This window comes from Procambarus clarkii, chromosome 62 (genome assembly GCF_040958095.1).
Source record: "Procambarus clarkii isolate CNS0578487 chromosome 62, FALCON_Pclarkii_2.0, whole genome shotgun sequence".
Taxonomy (NCBI): domain Eukaryota; kingdom Metazoa; phylum Arthropoda; class Malacostraca; order Decapoda; family Cambaridae; genus Procambarus; species Procambarus clarkii.
Genome location: NC_091211.1, coordinates 21602062 through 21617423, shown reverse-complemented (window position 1 = coordinate 21617423; position 15362 = coordinate 21602062). Strand labels below are relative to the sequence as shown.

The window sequence follows — 15362 nt, the reverse complement described above, 5'->3', positions numbered from 1 at the left end:
GCATATACGTATACACTCACATCTTCTGCAGGCTGTGCAGTAGACGTGCATCAAATCTTCACCAAACCTTGAAACGTCAACCAAACCTTTAAACAACACTCAAACTTTGAAATAAACCAACCATGAAACATCCAAACCTGAAGCAACCAAACCATGAGACAAACCACAAAAATGGCTGAGCTGCAGATAACAGAGATGAGGACTGCAAATTACACAAATGTGACATTGTAGGAAAGGGATTTTGCAAGCTTAGACAAATATTGTGATTACTGTCAAAACCATTTGGTGCTAATGGGGTGCTGCTCCATCTTGTGGCTTCCATCTCCATTAGGCTGCAGACACCTCTGGCGTCACCTCCCTGGGCGTTCTTGACGTAGGCCTCCCTTGGTCCTGTTCCAAAGACAACGCCTTGCACTTCGAGCAGTACCGGTACGCTACAGAAGTTATCAAGCCGCCTGTGAACGACATCGTCTTGAAGGTTAAGGCCGTCAGCAACATAACGGATGATGTGGTCACGTATGGTTTCGGTAAAAAAAAAATCTTTGGAATGTTTTCATGTTTATATACTCTTTTTAAGTGAGGTATTTTTGATTTCGTGTGAGTTGTCAGAAATTGTTTATATCTCGGGAGGCACTTCGTTGAAGTGTAAGTGCTTTGTACCTCGGAGTATTCCTTTGTACTGAAGTCCTTGGCTGCGCGGGGCACACGCCCTCAAAAGGTAGGTCTCTCAATCGTTCGCCATATTTGAAATGCAGGATAAAACAATTATTATTATTAACATCTTTATTGACAAAATTAATTACAATTTTGCAGTCGGTGAATTAAGTGATTGAGATATCAGCGCCCAACCCAGTGTGTGTATATAAGACTACTCATGTCACAAACGAGTTACGGGCTCACTATAGCCCGTGCTACATGGACACTTCGGTCTGAGTAGCTAAATTTGAAACAACAACACAATCGCGTCAAATCAAATCAAAACAAAAGTTCAATTCATGAACATTTGTACATTTACAATTTGGAAAGTTGACACAAAATTACAGTACCTTAATTACATATGTGTCACAATAACAGCAGCACAGGCTACATATGTGGTTATTGTGACATGTAATTAATATAATTATAATGCTGTTATAAACCTTCCTCTTTATAAATGTACAATCATTTATATAGATTTTGTTTTTGTGATCAAGTGCATGGCAAATGCCTTGGTGTCCTCAGCGATCATAAGCTGAATTTCCAGGGGTCATATTCAACTTATAGCAAAAAAAAGTTTCTAAAACTGTTGTTATGTATCCACGCTGGCTTGGGAAGCTGGTACACCATCTTGATTAAGACGCTTCATGTCAGCTGACTGTCAGCCCAATGTCAGCCGAGTATGGTTAACCATTTCTTGTTTTCCAATGCAGTAATATTGTTTTATATATATCAACTTAAAAAAATATACTTTGTAATTTATATTCATATAGAAATATCGGTGTGAAATAAAGAATAAATTAAACACACACACACACACACACATACAGGGTTCTGGTAGCTTATTGGACAGCGCTCGGGACTCGTAATCCGGGTTCGATTCCTTGACTTGGCAGAGACAAATGGGCAGAGTTTCTTTTACCCTGATGCCCTGTTACCTATCACCAAATGGGTACCTGGAAGTTAGACAGCTGTTACGGAGCTGCTTCCTGTGTGTGTGTTGTGGGAAAAAAATAAAAAAAATTAATTAGTAACAGTTGAGAGGCGGGCCAAAAGAGCAGAGCTCAACCCCCGCAAGCACAGGTGAATACACGTATCATACACATTCACCACATGTTTTCCATGATCCCCAGAGAGTGGAGACGATGATTACTTCGCCATAAACCCAACAAGCGGATGGATCACCACCAAAAAGGATTACACACCACCCAGGATCTATGAGCTTGTCGCTGTGGCTTCCTCCATCAGCGAACCTCAACTCAAGGATCGGGCTCAGGTGAGGTGGTGGGGTCTATAATACAGGGTCTTAAGGTGGTGGGGTCTATAATACGGGGTCTTAAGGTGGTGGGGGCTGTAACATAGGGTCTTAAGGTGGTAGGGGCTGTAATATAGGGTCTTAAGGTGGTGGGGGCTGTAATATAGGGTCTTAAGGTGATGGGGGCTGTAATATAGGGTCTTAAGGTGGTGGGGGCTGTAATATAGGGTCTTAAGGTGGTGGGGGCTGTAATATAGGGTCTTAAGGTGGTGGGGGCTGTAACATAGGGTCTTAAGGTGGTAGGGGCTGTAATATAGGGTCTTAAGGTGGTGGGGGCTGTAATATAGGGTCTTAAGGTGGTGGGGGCTGTAATATAGGGTCTTGAGGTGGTAGGGGCTGTAATATAGGGTCTTAAGGTGGTAGGGGCTGTAATATAGGGTCTTGAGGTGGTGGGGGCTGTAATATAGGGTCTTAAGGTGGTGGGGCTGTAATATAGGGTCTTGAGGTGGTGGGGTCTATAATACGGGGTCTTGAGGTGGTGGGATCTATAATACGGGGTCTTAAGGTGGTGGGGGGCTATAATATGGGGTCTTGAGGTGGTGGGGTCTATAATATGGGCTCTTGAGGTGGTGGGGTCTATAATATGGGGTCTTGAGGTGGTGGGGTCTATAATATGGGGTCTTGAGGTGGTGGGGTCTATAATATGGGCTCTTGAGGTGGTGGGGGCTGTAATATAGGGTCTTAAGGTGGTGGGGCTGTAATATAGGGTCTTAAGGTGGTGGGGGCTGTAATATAGGGTCTTGAGGTGGTGGGGTCTATAATATGGGCTCTTGAGGTGGTGGGGGCTGTAATATAGGGTCTTAAGGTGGTGGGGCTGTAATATAGGGTCTTAAGGTGGTGGGGTCTATAATACGGGGTCTTGAGGTGGTGGGATCTATAATACGGGGTCTTAAGGTGGTGGGGGGCTATAATATGGGGTCTTGAGGTGGTGGGGTCTATAATACGGGGTCTTGAGGTGGTGGGATCTATAATACGGGGTCTTAAGGTGGTGGGGGGCTATAATATGGGGTCTTGAGGTGGTGGGGTCTATAATATGGGGTCTTGAGGTGGTGGGGTCTATAATATGGGCTCTTGAGGTGGTGGGGTCTATAATATGGGCTCTTGAGGTGGTGGGGTCTATAATATGGGCTCTTGAGGTGGTGGGGTCTATAATATAGGGTCTTAAGGTGGTGGGGGCTGTAATATGGGGATCGGTTTATGCACAATGTGTGTGACCTTGGTACTATTTTTCTATCTCCTCTTAATTTAAATAGGCTGTCCTTGTTAACCTAGTCTATTCTCCTGACTACCTTGTATATAGTGAACATGGCTACTCTGTTTCTTCTATCCCTCAAGCTTGTGAGGTTGCTTTCCCTTGACATGTCCTCATATGCAAGTCCTCTCAAGTCTGGTGCTTGTCTTCCTGTAAACCTCTATACTTTAAGAAGCTTTAGGCTTTAGGCATTGTATGTACTGGCTTTAGGCATTGTATGTACTGGCTTTAGGCATTGTATGTACTAGCTCTATCTATAAATCTACCAATTTTTGTAAAATCTCTTGTATGTATGTACCTTACCTGAATAAACATTTATTTATTTATTTATTTATTTATTTAATTTATTTATTTATTTATTTATTTATTTATTTATTTATTTATAAGTTTATGTTTGTGTACTTCGCGCGGTGCAGGTTCCATGCCGATGCTGTATAGTTCCTACTTTCCTAATTTCTCAAGTTTCTTACACTGTTCTTATTGTTAGTAAATTCCTATACGGTGCTGGCGTTATCTTGAGTTTGTGGTGTTTGACTCGGGATTATATCCACTCTTAACTTGCTCTATTATTTCTGGCAGTGGTCTTCCTTTATGGTTTAGTGTCCTACAGGTCTTCTATCTCCCTTTCCTATCATCATTTCCTTGCACTTGTTAGAATTTGATTCTATTAGCCATTTATATTCCCAATCTTGATGTTTGCCAAGGTCTTCCTTCAGCTTAACTGTCCTCTTCAGTTCTTATTCCCGTGATGAGCTTTACGTCATCTACAAACACTGTCTAGCATGAACTTACATGGTAAGTTGAACTTACATTGTAAGTTGAACTTACATTGTAAGTTGAACTTACATGGTAAGTTGAACTTACATGGTAAGTTGAACTTACATTGTAAGTTGAACTTACATGGAAGGTCATTTATAAAAACTAGAAAGATTATTGGTCCTAGGATCGAGCCCTGAGGGCCTCATTTTTAACTCCCGTCCATAGTGAAAGTCTTCATATCTATGACACTTTGTTTCCTGTTCGTCAGGTACTCCCTTGCCCAATTCAGTGTCTTTTGTTATCTTTGTCTGTTCATTTTGTGCACTAGTCGGGTATGAGGAACGTTATCAAAAGCTTTGGAATAGGCAGCCTATCCATCCTTCGTCTTGGGAGAGTAACTTGGGGGTCTTGGTGGGATGGTGTCCGTGTGTGGCACAAGTGACGTGTTATATGGCAACTGGTTGTCGCCGGGGACACGTCACGTGACATGGTTATCTTGAGGTTATCTTGAGACGATTTCGGGGCTTAGTGTCCCGAACTAAGGGACACTTAGTGTCCCTGGTCGGTCCTCGACCAGGCCTCCACTCCCAGGAAGCAGCCCGTAGCAGCTGTCTAACTCCCAGGTACCTATTTACTGCTAGGTAACAGGGGCATCAGGGTGAAACAAACATTTTGCCCATTTGTCTCCGCCTCCACCGGGGATCGAACCTGGAACCTCAGGACTACGAATCCGAAGCGCTGTCCACTCAGCTGTCAGGCGCCCGAATACCTAATAGTATTCCCGTTAATGGCCTACTTAACGGTACCTCTTCTACCAGGATCCCTAATCTTTATTGGCGTACCTAATAACACAAATTATTACATCAATAATAATACAAATAACACTAGTAATAATTTGTATTAAAATATATAAAGTTTACGTTGTTTATATTCAGAGTGCAAAATTGATTGATTTTTTTACAAGGTGTGTAACAAGGGTATTATAGTATGTGTTGGCGGCCCCGCAGGTGACGATCAAGGTGGTGTCAACCTCGGCCCAGAACGCCACTATAACCAACAGTCTTGTGACGGCGCACGTGCGGGAGGACAACGCTCAGATGGAGATTGTGGCTGTTATCAACACCGAGGGCTATACTGAGGCCATGTGTATTATAGAGGCCCAGCCTCAACAACAGAAAGGTAAGGCAATTGTTGACCAGACCACACACCAGGTGAAGATACGACGACGTTTCGGTCCGTTCTGGACCATTACCTAGTCGACCATCACCACAATCGACTTGAGAATGGTCCAGGAAGGACCGAAACCTCGTCGTTTCTTCAATTTCTAGTGTGTGGTTTTGTCAACAGTTTTTTTCAGCTACGTTATTATGACTCTTCATCTACGTAAGTCAACTAAACGCCTTTTTGTAGGTTCAGCGAGGAATGATTTGAGAGTTTTTGTAATGGTGTTGATTCTATACATGCATACACGTGCATATATATGCATTTATATATATATATATATATATATATATATATATATATATATATATATATATATATATATATATATATATATTGGTGTATACTGGCAGCAGGTTTTCTTTCAAACATGTTTCATTGAATATGACCGCATATTCTGTATTTATTATTTTTTGGTTTAGGGCTTCTATCCCTCTAACTATTTTCTTAGCATCAGGGCTTAATTGAAATAGGAGTTCTCCAAAACTCATTTTCGTACTTTTAAGGTGAAGAAAAGAAGTGATTTACTATAGAGTGTATTACACTTATTTGTATAATTTGCACGACGTTTCGAACCTCCATGGTTCATTCTCAAGTGAACAGATCTTACAATACTAGTTGATTTTATACCCGCATTAGGTCAGGTGATAATACAATGAAGGTGAAAACATGGGGGGATACATAAGGGATAAACATAGGGGCTGCAGAAGGCTTATTGGCCCATACGAGGCATCTCCTATCTAAACACAAAGATTAATCCAGTGTAATTGGCCTGTTATGTTGGACATTGTCTTCTGTGTTGGCATCGATATGTTCTTGTCTTGTCCTTACTCTCATGGTGGGTAGAGTAAATAGTTCCGTGATTTGGGTGTTCATGGTAGGTCGCTCTATTCTTATGTGAATTGCCTCAAGAATTTGTAATCTTCTTGAATCTTGGGTTTTGTCTATTATGCAAGTGTTCTTGTTCAACATTTCTCTTGTTAGAGTAATGTCATGGGCTTGTCTCATGTGATTCCTAGGGGCACCAGATTGAAGATGGCATGTCAAACGCCTCGTCAGCTTGGTCGACGTCATACCTATGTACTTACCTATATATATATATATATATATATATATATATATATATATATATATATATATATATATATATATATATATATATATATATATATATATATATATATATATATATATATATATATCCATCATACATATACACACAAACACACACATGCACATATCTTAATGTAAGAGAAACATACAGTCTCTCCTCACCAGATAAATTCCAGCTGGACCTGGAAAACGGGACCTGGGTGCTGAAGAAGATCGCGGCCCTCGACTTCGAAGAGACACGTCAGATTACACTCAAAATTGAGGCTTATGATGTGAAGATCAACAACTGCAGCGAGATCAGTAACTCCAATGGAGACAACTTACTCAGGTGAGGTTTGGATTTTAACATTAGATAAGATGACATTCTTGCAGATACCTGACACAGAACGCTTGGAAGCCTTCCAGCCAAGTTCCGAACTTAATTTCACTTTAAGAGATGGAGAGTGAAGGTATTGCTAGATGTTAATAGTTTCGCAAATGAATCGCTTTCCCGGACAGTCTATACTAAGAGAACCAACACAGAGATGCGCCTTAATGGTAGAAGTGAGTGTCCTGACGAGGGTAAGGTTATCTTGAGATGATTCCGGGGCTTTTAGTGTCCCCGCGGCCCGGTCCTCGACCAGGCCTCCAACCCCAGGAAGCAGCCCGTGACAGCTGACTAACACCCAGGTACCTATTTTACTGCTAGGTAACATATATATATGTTACCTAGTATAACGCTTATACTGCTGCTAGGGTATAAGCGAGGTGTTGTCGCCGCCTATGTTAACTGTGCTCTCTCACACAGCTCCAGTTAAATTCAAGCAGGTTGACGAGGAATTCAGTAGAGGAAGGCAGGCGCTTGTCATCAATAGATATAATAACGGATAGGTTGAACAGATAATTGAATGGAAGGTGAACCCCCCAATGCCCACACTTAAGATTCCGTCCCACCTGGTAAATTTTCCACAGAAAATTCTCTCAACGTCTCACGAAACAAAGAAAGAGTCTTGAAAGACATTAACATAAACGTGACCCCTACTGACACTAATCAGAGCACGCAGTTCACAATTTACTAAAAAGGAGTAAGAAAACCGCCAACTTACTCAAGAACTCTCTAACACTAAACTAAACATCTTGAAAGAGACGTATGTCATCTATGCCTTGACGTACCCACTTAGGGACTGTCAGCCTCAACCATCTCGCCCAAATGGCAGGTTAACATCCCCTTCTAGTACATATATAAATACATATACATACATAAACAATCTTAGGACAACACCCACCAGTGGGCCTCGAACCCAGAAAGCACAACTACCTTCCAGTAGCTGCCATAACTAGTACGCCTTAACCCACTACACCATCAGACCCTACAAAAGAAGTAGAGACTTCGAGATATATCTCGAGATATATCTCGAAGTCTCTACTTCTTTTGTAGGGTCTGATGGTGTAGTGGGTTAAGGCGTACTAGTTATGGCAGCTACTGGAAGGTAGTTGTGCTTTCTGGGTTCGAGGCCCACTGGTGGGTGTTGTCCTAAGATTGTTAATCTTCACTTGTGGTTTATGCAAGTATAGGCTTATACATACATAAATTCGTATATATATAATTTACATATCTTTCAGGAGTCAGGGTCTAGTAGTTATCACAGTGGACGACGTTAACGACATGCAACCGCAGTTCGTGGTGCCAGGAGCCCCAAACGCCACCGTCGCCTACCCGGTGGATCAGGCCCTTCAGAGCGTAGTGGGCCCCGTCATCACTCTTGCCGTAAGAACCAGTCAGTAACAAGTAACCAACCAGCACAAGGACCCCTTAAACCAGTGCCTGTGAACCAATGATCAAATTAGGATAACATTGCCATATACTGCTCAGCAACGTTAGGCTGCACAGTTATGTAATGATATTTGATCTGCTGCACAGCAACTATAGCAGCACGGTGCAGTTTATAACGAAATAATTACTTACCAAGATTGTTAGCTATGACTGGTAACTTGAATTGTTCGTGAGTGAATGGATTGGAATATTCAAACAAGGCTTACATAGACCTTCAAATTTAACTTAAATATATGAAAAATGGACTTCATTGTTGGGATTGTTTGGACTTTAAACCTAAAGAATAGTGGAACAGCTACTTGCCACTGCTTTATAACCCCAGTACTTACCACTGCTTTATAACCTCAGTACTTACCACTCTCCCATAACCCCAGTACTTACCACTGTCCCATAACCCCAGTACTTACCACTCTCCCATAACCTCAGTACTTACCACTCTCCCATAACCCCAGTACTAACCACTCTCCCATAACCCCAGTACTTACCACTCTCCCATAACCCCAGTACTTACCACTCTCCCATAACCCCAGTACTTACCACTGTCCCACAATCCAAATACTTGTCACTGTCATATAATCCCAGTATTTACCTCTATCACATATCCCGAGTAATAGCTACTAAGCTATAACCTTGTCCTACCAGGCCACGGACGAGGACACGGTGGGGACCGTGACCTACGGGCTGGCAAACAGTAATCCCAGTGGAACCTTTCGGGTGGAAAACGACACAGGAGCCGTCTATGTTGAGAAGGAGTTCCTGTGCAACACGGAGTGCACTCTCGTCGTCACAGCCTCAGATGGAGTGAAACAACTTCAAGAAGCCAGCATCAAGGTAAAACTCTCCCAGTCAAATGCACAAAGATATCACATTAACGTAATATATCAATGGGGGAAATTAGTAGGAGGCGTGTGGCTGTAGCCTAGTGATTTAGGGCGGGTGGTTTGGGAGTACCCAGTATGCTGGTTCGAATCCTTATAGTTCCTACTGATTTTCTCCCAGTCAATATCAAGTTGACGACAATCTCCCACATCAATTAATTCTAATCACAATACGGTCAGAAGATATTATACCATATAATCTATGCAAAATAAAGCGTAAATGTATAAATTCATAAAAACAAATACATAAATATGTTGACCAAATCACACACACTAGAAAGTGAAGGGACGACGACGTTTCGGTCCGTCCTGGACCATGCTCAACTCGATTCTGAACTTGAGAATGGTCCAGGACGAACCGAAACGTCGTCGTCCCTTCACTTTCTAGTGTGTGGTTTGGTCAACATATTTCAGCCACGTTATTGCGACTCCTCGTCTGTACATAAATATGTATATTTTAACGTATGGCACATGGGTCAGCGACCTGAAACAGAAGAGAATATATAAGAGAAACGATGAACCAGCCGATGAGGAAGTGGGAGCTGGAGAAGAGAGGATAGTAGAGTACAGAACAGAGGATAGTAGAGTACAGAACAGAGGATAGTAGAGTACAAAGTGGTAAACACTGACACAGCCAGAACGGTCAGTTCGTACACCGGTATTTCCCTTCAGAGTTCACTTTCTATTTATAATAATATCCTCCATCTTCTATCGTAGTTTAGACTCGATGGGCAGTCCAGGCGGGACCAAAACGTCGTCGCTCTCATCTGCGTCCAATGAGGACACCTCGCGTAGCACACAAAGAAACAAGGACACCTTATAAGACGAGTGCAAAGAGAACACCACAGGTGTGCAACACCAACAAGAACAACTCACACAGCACGTATACACACACGCGCACACCCCATCACTGGAATATCACCCCATAATCAAAACTGTCTAATAAAAGGAAGCTGTGACAGCACCTGTCATCCCTGGACGCCCTGAGGTTGACAGAGACGGAAACAACACCGTCCTCCCTGACTTCATCCCCCCAACACATCTGCCCCGGTAATCTCCATTAATATTTCCGACATCGTGGAGCTCTACACAACAACACTTTATGGCGGACCACTTTACTAAAATATTAATTTTCCACACGCTAAGTGGCCATGATCCTGCCATATTTTCCACACGCTAAGTGGCCATGACCCGGCCATATTTTCCACATGCTAAGTGGCCATATTTTCCACACGCTAAGTGGCCATATTTTGCACACGCTAAGTGGCCATATTTTCCACATGCTAAGTAGCCATGGCCATATTTTCCAATATAAGCTTCACTCCTCTCATTGTAAACTATTTTTTTTATGGCGAACCACCTCTGAACTCCACAACTTCAATTATTTGTACAAATCATAAGGATTTGATTTGTAAATCAAATCCTTGTGATTTGATTTACTTGTAAATCTATACATAAAAATTTTAGAGCTTGTTTTCAGAATTGTCTTTGTTCTAACGAAGTCAAATTTCTTTCTTTGAACTGCCTTCGTCCGAGCTAACATAGCGTATATGAACTTGTAAGAGACGTCTCATCTCCAAGTGTACGTAATAGTACAGACTAACACAGTCTGGTCAACTCTTTATCATGGTATTTGACAACTGTCAAATTTCAAGTGGTTTTGGAAATCCAGAAGCCTAGTAACCTCTGCAGCAACACCTAACCTATACTAGTCTTGCAACTATTACAAGACGTATATCTAATACAAGACTTGCACCTAATACAAACCATCACTTTAGTGACGTTGTGAACGCTCGAGTGAATGGGATGATTTATAACTATACTAATCCAAGAAATTTGATCTAACAGAAATACTCCAAGAACCTGTAAGCATTAACCTCAGTATTAAAACGGAGAAACATTTAATGCCAGAATTAGGCTGTTGTGTTATTACTAATGGCAGGTAATTCAACCAATTCTTCACAAAATATACCAACTAATCAAAACTGAAACAGCCTAACCTCGCCTGCCCTAGGCCTAAATGAGAAACCTTAGGCCTAACGCACGCAACAATATGTCAAATTAGGTTTCGTTGTTCTTTCTCGTTCACTCTACAAAATTAATAGTACTAAAGTGGACCTTTTTATGGGGCAGAAAAGTGGACTTTTATGGGGCACAAAAGTGGACCTTTTTATGGGGCAGAAAAGTGGACTTTTATGGGGCACAAAAGTGGACCTTTTTATGGGGCACAAAAGTGAAGCTTTTTATGGGGCACAAAAGTGAAGCTTTTTATGGGGCACAAAAGTGAAGCTTTTTATGGGGCACAAAAGTGAAGCTTTTTATGGAGCACAACAGTCTACATTTTGCATATCCCATCCACAACTAGTACCTACAGGTGCAATAATTGTGTAGGACAGGTAGAGAACATGAAGGCATTGAGGATTCCAATTATAAACAGTGGAGAGAGCTACAACACACATGGGGAATTATCAGGGGAAAGCAGGGAAACAAATGGAGCATTTAACATTGCTTGTCTCTTATCAGGTGTTAAAACAATCCCAGAGTTAAGAGTGTTGATGACAGGTGTTGCCGCTGGACATGAACAACATCTTCACCCTGGTGCTGGAGGAGGACGTGTCACAAGTGGACCAGTTCCTGAACAACATCTCACACCAAGCTGGCGTGCAGGTCTCTAAACTCTACGTCAGCCCCATCCTGGAAGGAGCCACCACCAGTGCCAGAGCCGGGGTGCAGAGCCTCTACTGGACAACCAGGGCTCTGGAGCCCAGCACTCTCCACGTTCACGTCTACAGCATTGATAAGAACAACCATATTATGAATCTCGATGAGCTTAATAAGTAAGTACCATTACTCTTGCTTCTAATTTATCATAAACACCATCTGGGACTTGGGTTCGAGTCCCCTCATACCCTTACCACACCCATGACCAATGCCACACACAGCCATCAGCCAAGACAAACCACATAATGTGGAGGGAGGTAACTTTAACACTGGTGTGGAGACGTATCCAAGACAGGTTACCTACCTGCGCGCTCAGCGACGCCACCAGGACTGTCTGGTCATGAGTCCTCTCTTGCATCACTACGGCCGCCACCGCTCGCTTTCTGTATCAACGAGCATTTGATCATTGCTCATGAGGACAAGCTGGTTTGTGATTGGAACACACTTGCCGTACGATTCACAATTGATGACGTTCGATTCTTTGTCGAACAGTGTCCTCATCTCGAATCGCTAAATGCTTCAACCACGTAAGGAAATACAAGCATTCTTTGGGGGGTCAGCCGCTGCTTGGACGAGCATAGTCTTACGAGCGGATTGTAAACACAACGCGCCCCTGAAGTCTTGCGTGTGTAACTTGTCTAATTAACACACACACCTTAAATAAATATGTATATTGTGAAACACCACTTGCATCGAAATTAATTATCGACTTCCAAGCAATATAACTTAATTAAATATTTTCGTCTACATTACTTTTTTGTCCATTTTTTACTGTAGTTTTGATATAGTAATTAATCATTTGTTTTTAGTTTGTATCACTGTCATAATGGTATATATATATATATATATATACATCCAAATGCACTGTCCATAAGGCTCTCGAACGCTAATACACATAAAACACAGCCATCCACTGTCACCCACCAAGGCGTACTCTCTCCACACCCTCCACTGTTCAAGCTTTCTCCCCACTCAACACTCCACCCATCACCCCCACCCATCACCCCCACCCATCACCCCCTCCCATCACCCTCTCCCATCACCTCCTCCCACCCTCCAATACAAAATTCACTCCACAATCGATCCGTCACGTTCATCATTTGAAATCAGCTCCCCCTCCTCCCCCCACTCCCCAAGATCCCCATAATATTGATCTTCCCCGGCCAATATTTGTGGCCCATCCAACAATTCTTAATCCGTCAAAATCTCCGCCCAGGCCAAGACACACACCCATTGACACTAACCCACTGGTAGTTAGACAGTGGGTTTGTGTATGTGTGTGTGTCTTGGCCTGGGCGGAGATTTTGACGGATTAAGAATTGTTGGATGGGCCACACACACACACACACACACACACACACACACACACACACACACACACACACACACACACACACAACGACGCGTGAAAGAGACCTGGGGGTGACCTGGTTGGATGGGCCACACACACACACACACACACACACACACACACACACACACACACACACACACACACACACACACACACACACACACACAACGACGCGTGAAAGAGACCTGGGGGTGGACGTAACACCTAATCTATCTCCTGAGGCACATATTAATAGGATAACGACAGCAGCGTACTCTACACTGGCAAAAGTTAGAACATCATTCAGAAACCTAAGTAAGGAGGCATTTAGGGCGCTTTACACTGCCTACGTAAGGCCAGTCTTAGAGTATGCCGCCTCATCATGGAGTCCCCATCTGAAGAAGCATATAATGAAACTGGAAAAGGTTCAGAGGTTTGCAACGAGACTCGTCCCAGAGCTACGAGGGATGGGGTATGAAGAGCGCCTGAGGGAACTGTGCCTTACGACACTAGAAAGAAGAAGGGAGAGGGGGGACATGATAGGAACGTATAAGATACTCAGAGGAATTGACAGAGTGGACATAGACGAAATGTTCACACGGAATAGTAACAGAACGAGAGGACATGGATGGAAGCTTGAAACTCAGATGAGTCACAGAGATGTTAGGAAGTTTTCTTTTAGCGTGAGAGTAGTGGGGAAATGGAATGCACTTCAGGAACAGGTTGTGGAAGCAAATACTATTCATAATTTTAAAACCAGGTATGATAGGGAAATAGGACAGGAGTCATTGCTGTAAACAACCGATGCTCGAAAGGCGGGATCCAAGAGTCAATGCTCGATCCTGCAGACACAACTTGGTGAGTACAACTAGGTGAGTACACAAGTTGGGATTTTGAGGAGATGGATATTCAGGGCTGTGAAGGTTTCAGTGACTACACAGCAGGTACCGTAACAATTGGAGGGAAAAAAATTATAGTCGTAGTCATATATAACCCACCACCAAATGACAGAAGACCTAGACAGGAATATGATAGAAACAACATGGCCACCATTAACATAATAGAAAGAGCAGCTTCTGTTGCTAGCAGGAATGGATCTGGACTACTAATTATGGGAGACTTCAACCATGGGAAGATAGATTGGAAGAACAGAGACCCGCATGGAGGACCAGAAACATGGAGAGCTAAGCTGCTGGACGTGGCAACAAGAAACTTTCTAAGCCAGCATACCAAAGAGCCAACAAGAATGAGAGGAGAAGATGAACCAGCAATGCTTGATTTGATATTTACCCTAAATGACTGGGATATAAGAGAAGTTAAGATGGAAGCGCCCTTGGGAATGAGTGACCACAGTGTATTGAACTTTGAGTACCTGGTAGAGCTAGGAGTTATCTCCCCAAAAAAAGAACTAGGAATCAAAAGGCTGGCATACCGAAAGGGAAATTATGAACAGATGAGAAGTTTCGTAAGTGAAATACCTTGGGACACAGACCTCAGAGATAAGTCCGTACAGGGTATGATGGACTATGTTACCCAAAAGTGTCAGGAGGCAGTAAACAGGTTCATCCCGGCCCAAAGGGAAAAATCCGAGAAGCAACAGAAGAATCCATGGTATAATAGGGCATGTATGGAAGAGAAGAAACTGAACAAAAGGGCGTGGAGGAACTTCCGGAATAACAGAACACCAGAAAGCAGAGAGAGATACCAGAGAACCAGGAATGAGTACGTCAGGGTGAGAAGAGAAGCAGAGAAAAGTTTTGAAAATGATATAGCAAACAAAGCCAAGACCGAACCAAAGCTACTCCACAGTCACATCAGAAGGAAAACAACAGTGAAAGAACAGGTATTGAAACTTCGAACAGGCGAGGACAGGTATACAGAGAATGACAGAGAGGTGTGTGAAGAACTCAACAAGAGGTTCCAGGAGGTCTTCACAATAGAACAAGGTGAGGTCACTGTGCTAGGAGAAAGGGAGGTAAACCAGGCGGCCTTGGAAGAGTTCGAAATTACGAGAGAGGAGGTCAAGAGACACCTGCTGGATCTGGATGTTAGAAAGGGTGTTGGTCCAGATAGGATCTCACCATGGATACTGAAAGAGTGTGCAGAGGCACTTTGCTTGTCACTCTCCATAGTGTATAGTAGGTCACTGGAGACGGGAGACCTACCAGAAATATGGAAGACGGCGAATGTGGTCCCAATATACAAAAAGGGCGACAGGCAAGAGGCACTGAACTACAGGCCAGTGTCCTTGACTTGTATAC

At 43.0% G+C, this 15362-nt stretch overlaps 1 protein-coding gene across 7 annotated transcripts in view; it reads left to right on the top strand.

Annotated features, from left to right (window-relative positions):
- LOC123766497 (cadherin EGF LAG seven-pass G-type receptor 1) overlaps positions 1-15362 on the top strand; it is a 52510-nt gene that overhangs the window by 23338 nt on the left and 13810 nt on the right. For 6 of the 7 annotated variants that reach the window (XM_069308317.1, XM_069308316.1, XM_069308315.1 and 3 more), the window contains exons 11-16: positions 1830-1972; positions 5030-5201; positions 6522-6684; positions 7959-8103; positions 8812-9000; positions 11610-11884. In XM_069308317.1, the coding sequence (XP_069164418.1) occupies positions 1830-1972; positions 5030-5201; positions 6522-6684; positions 7959-8103; positions 8812-9000; positions 11610-11884 (1087 nt within the window). Of the gene's footprint in view, positions 1-331; positions 528-1829; positions 1973-5029; positions 5202-6521; positions 6685-7958; positions 8104-8811; positions 9001-11609; positions 11885-15362 lie in introns of all 7 variants that reach the window. The other variant, XM_069308319.1, reaches the window with a different exon arrangement.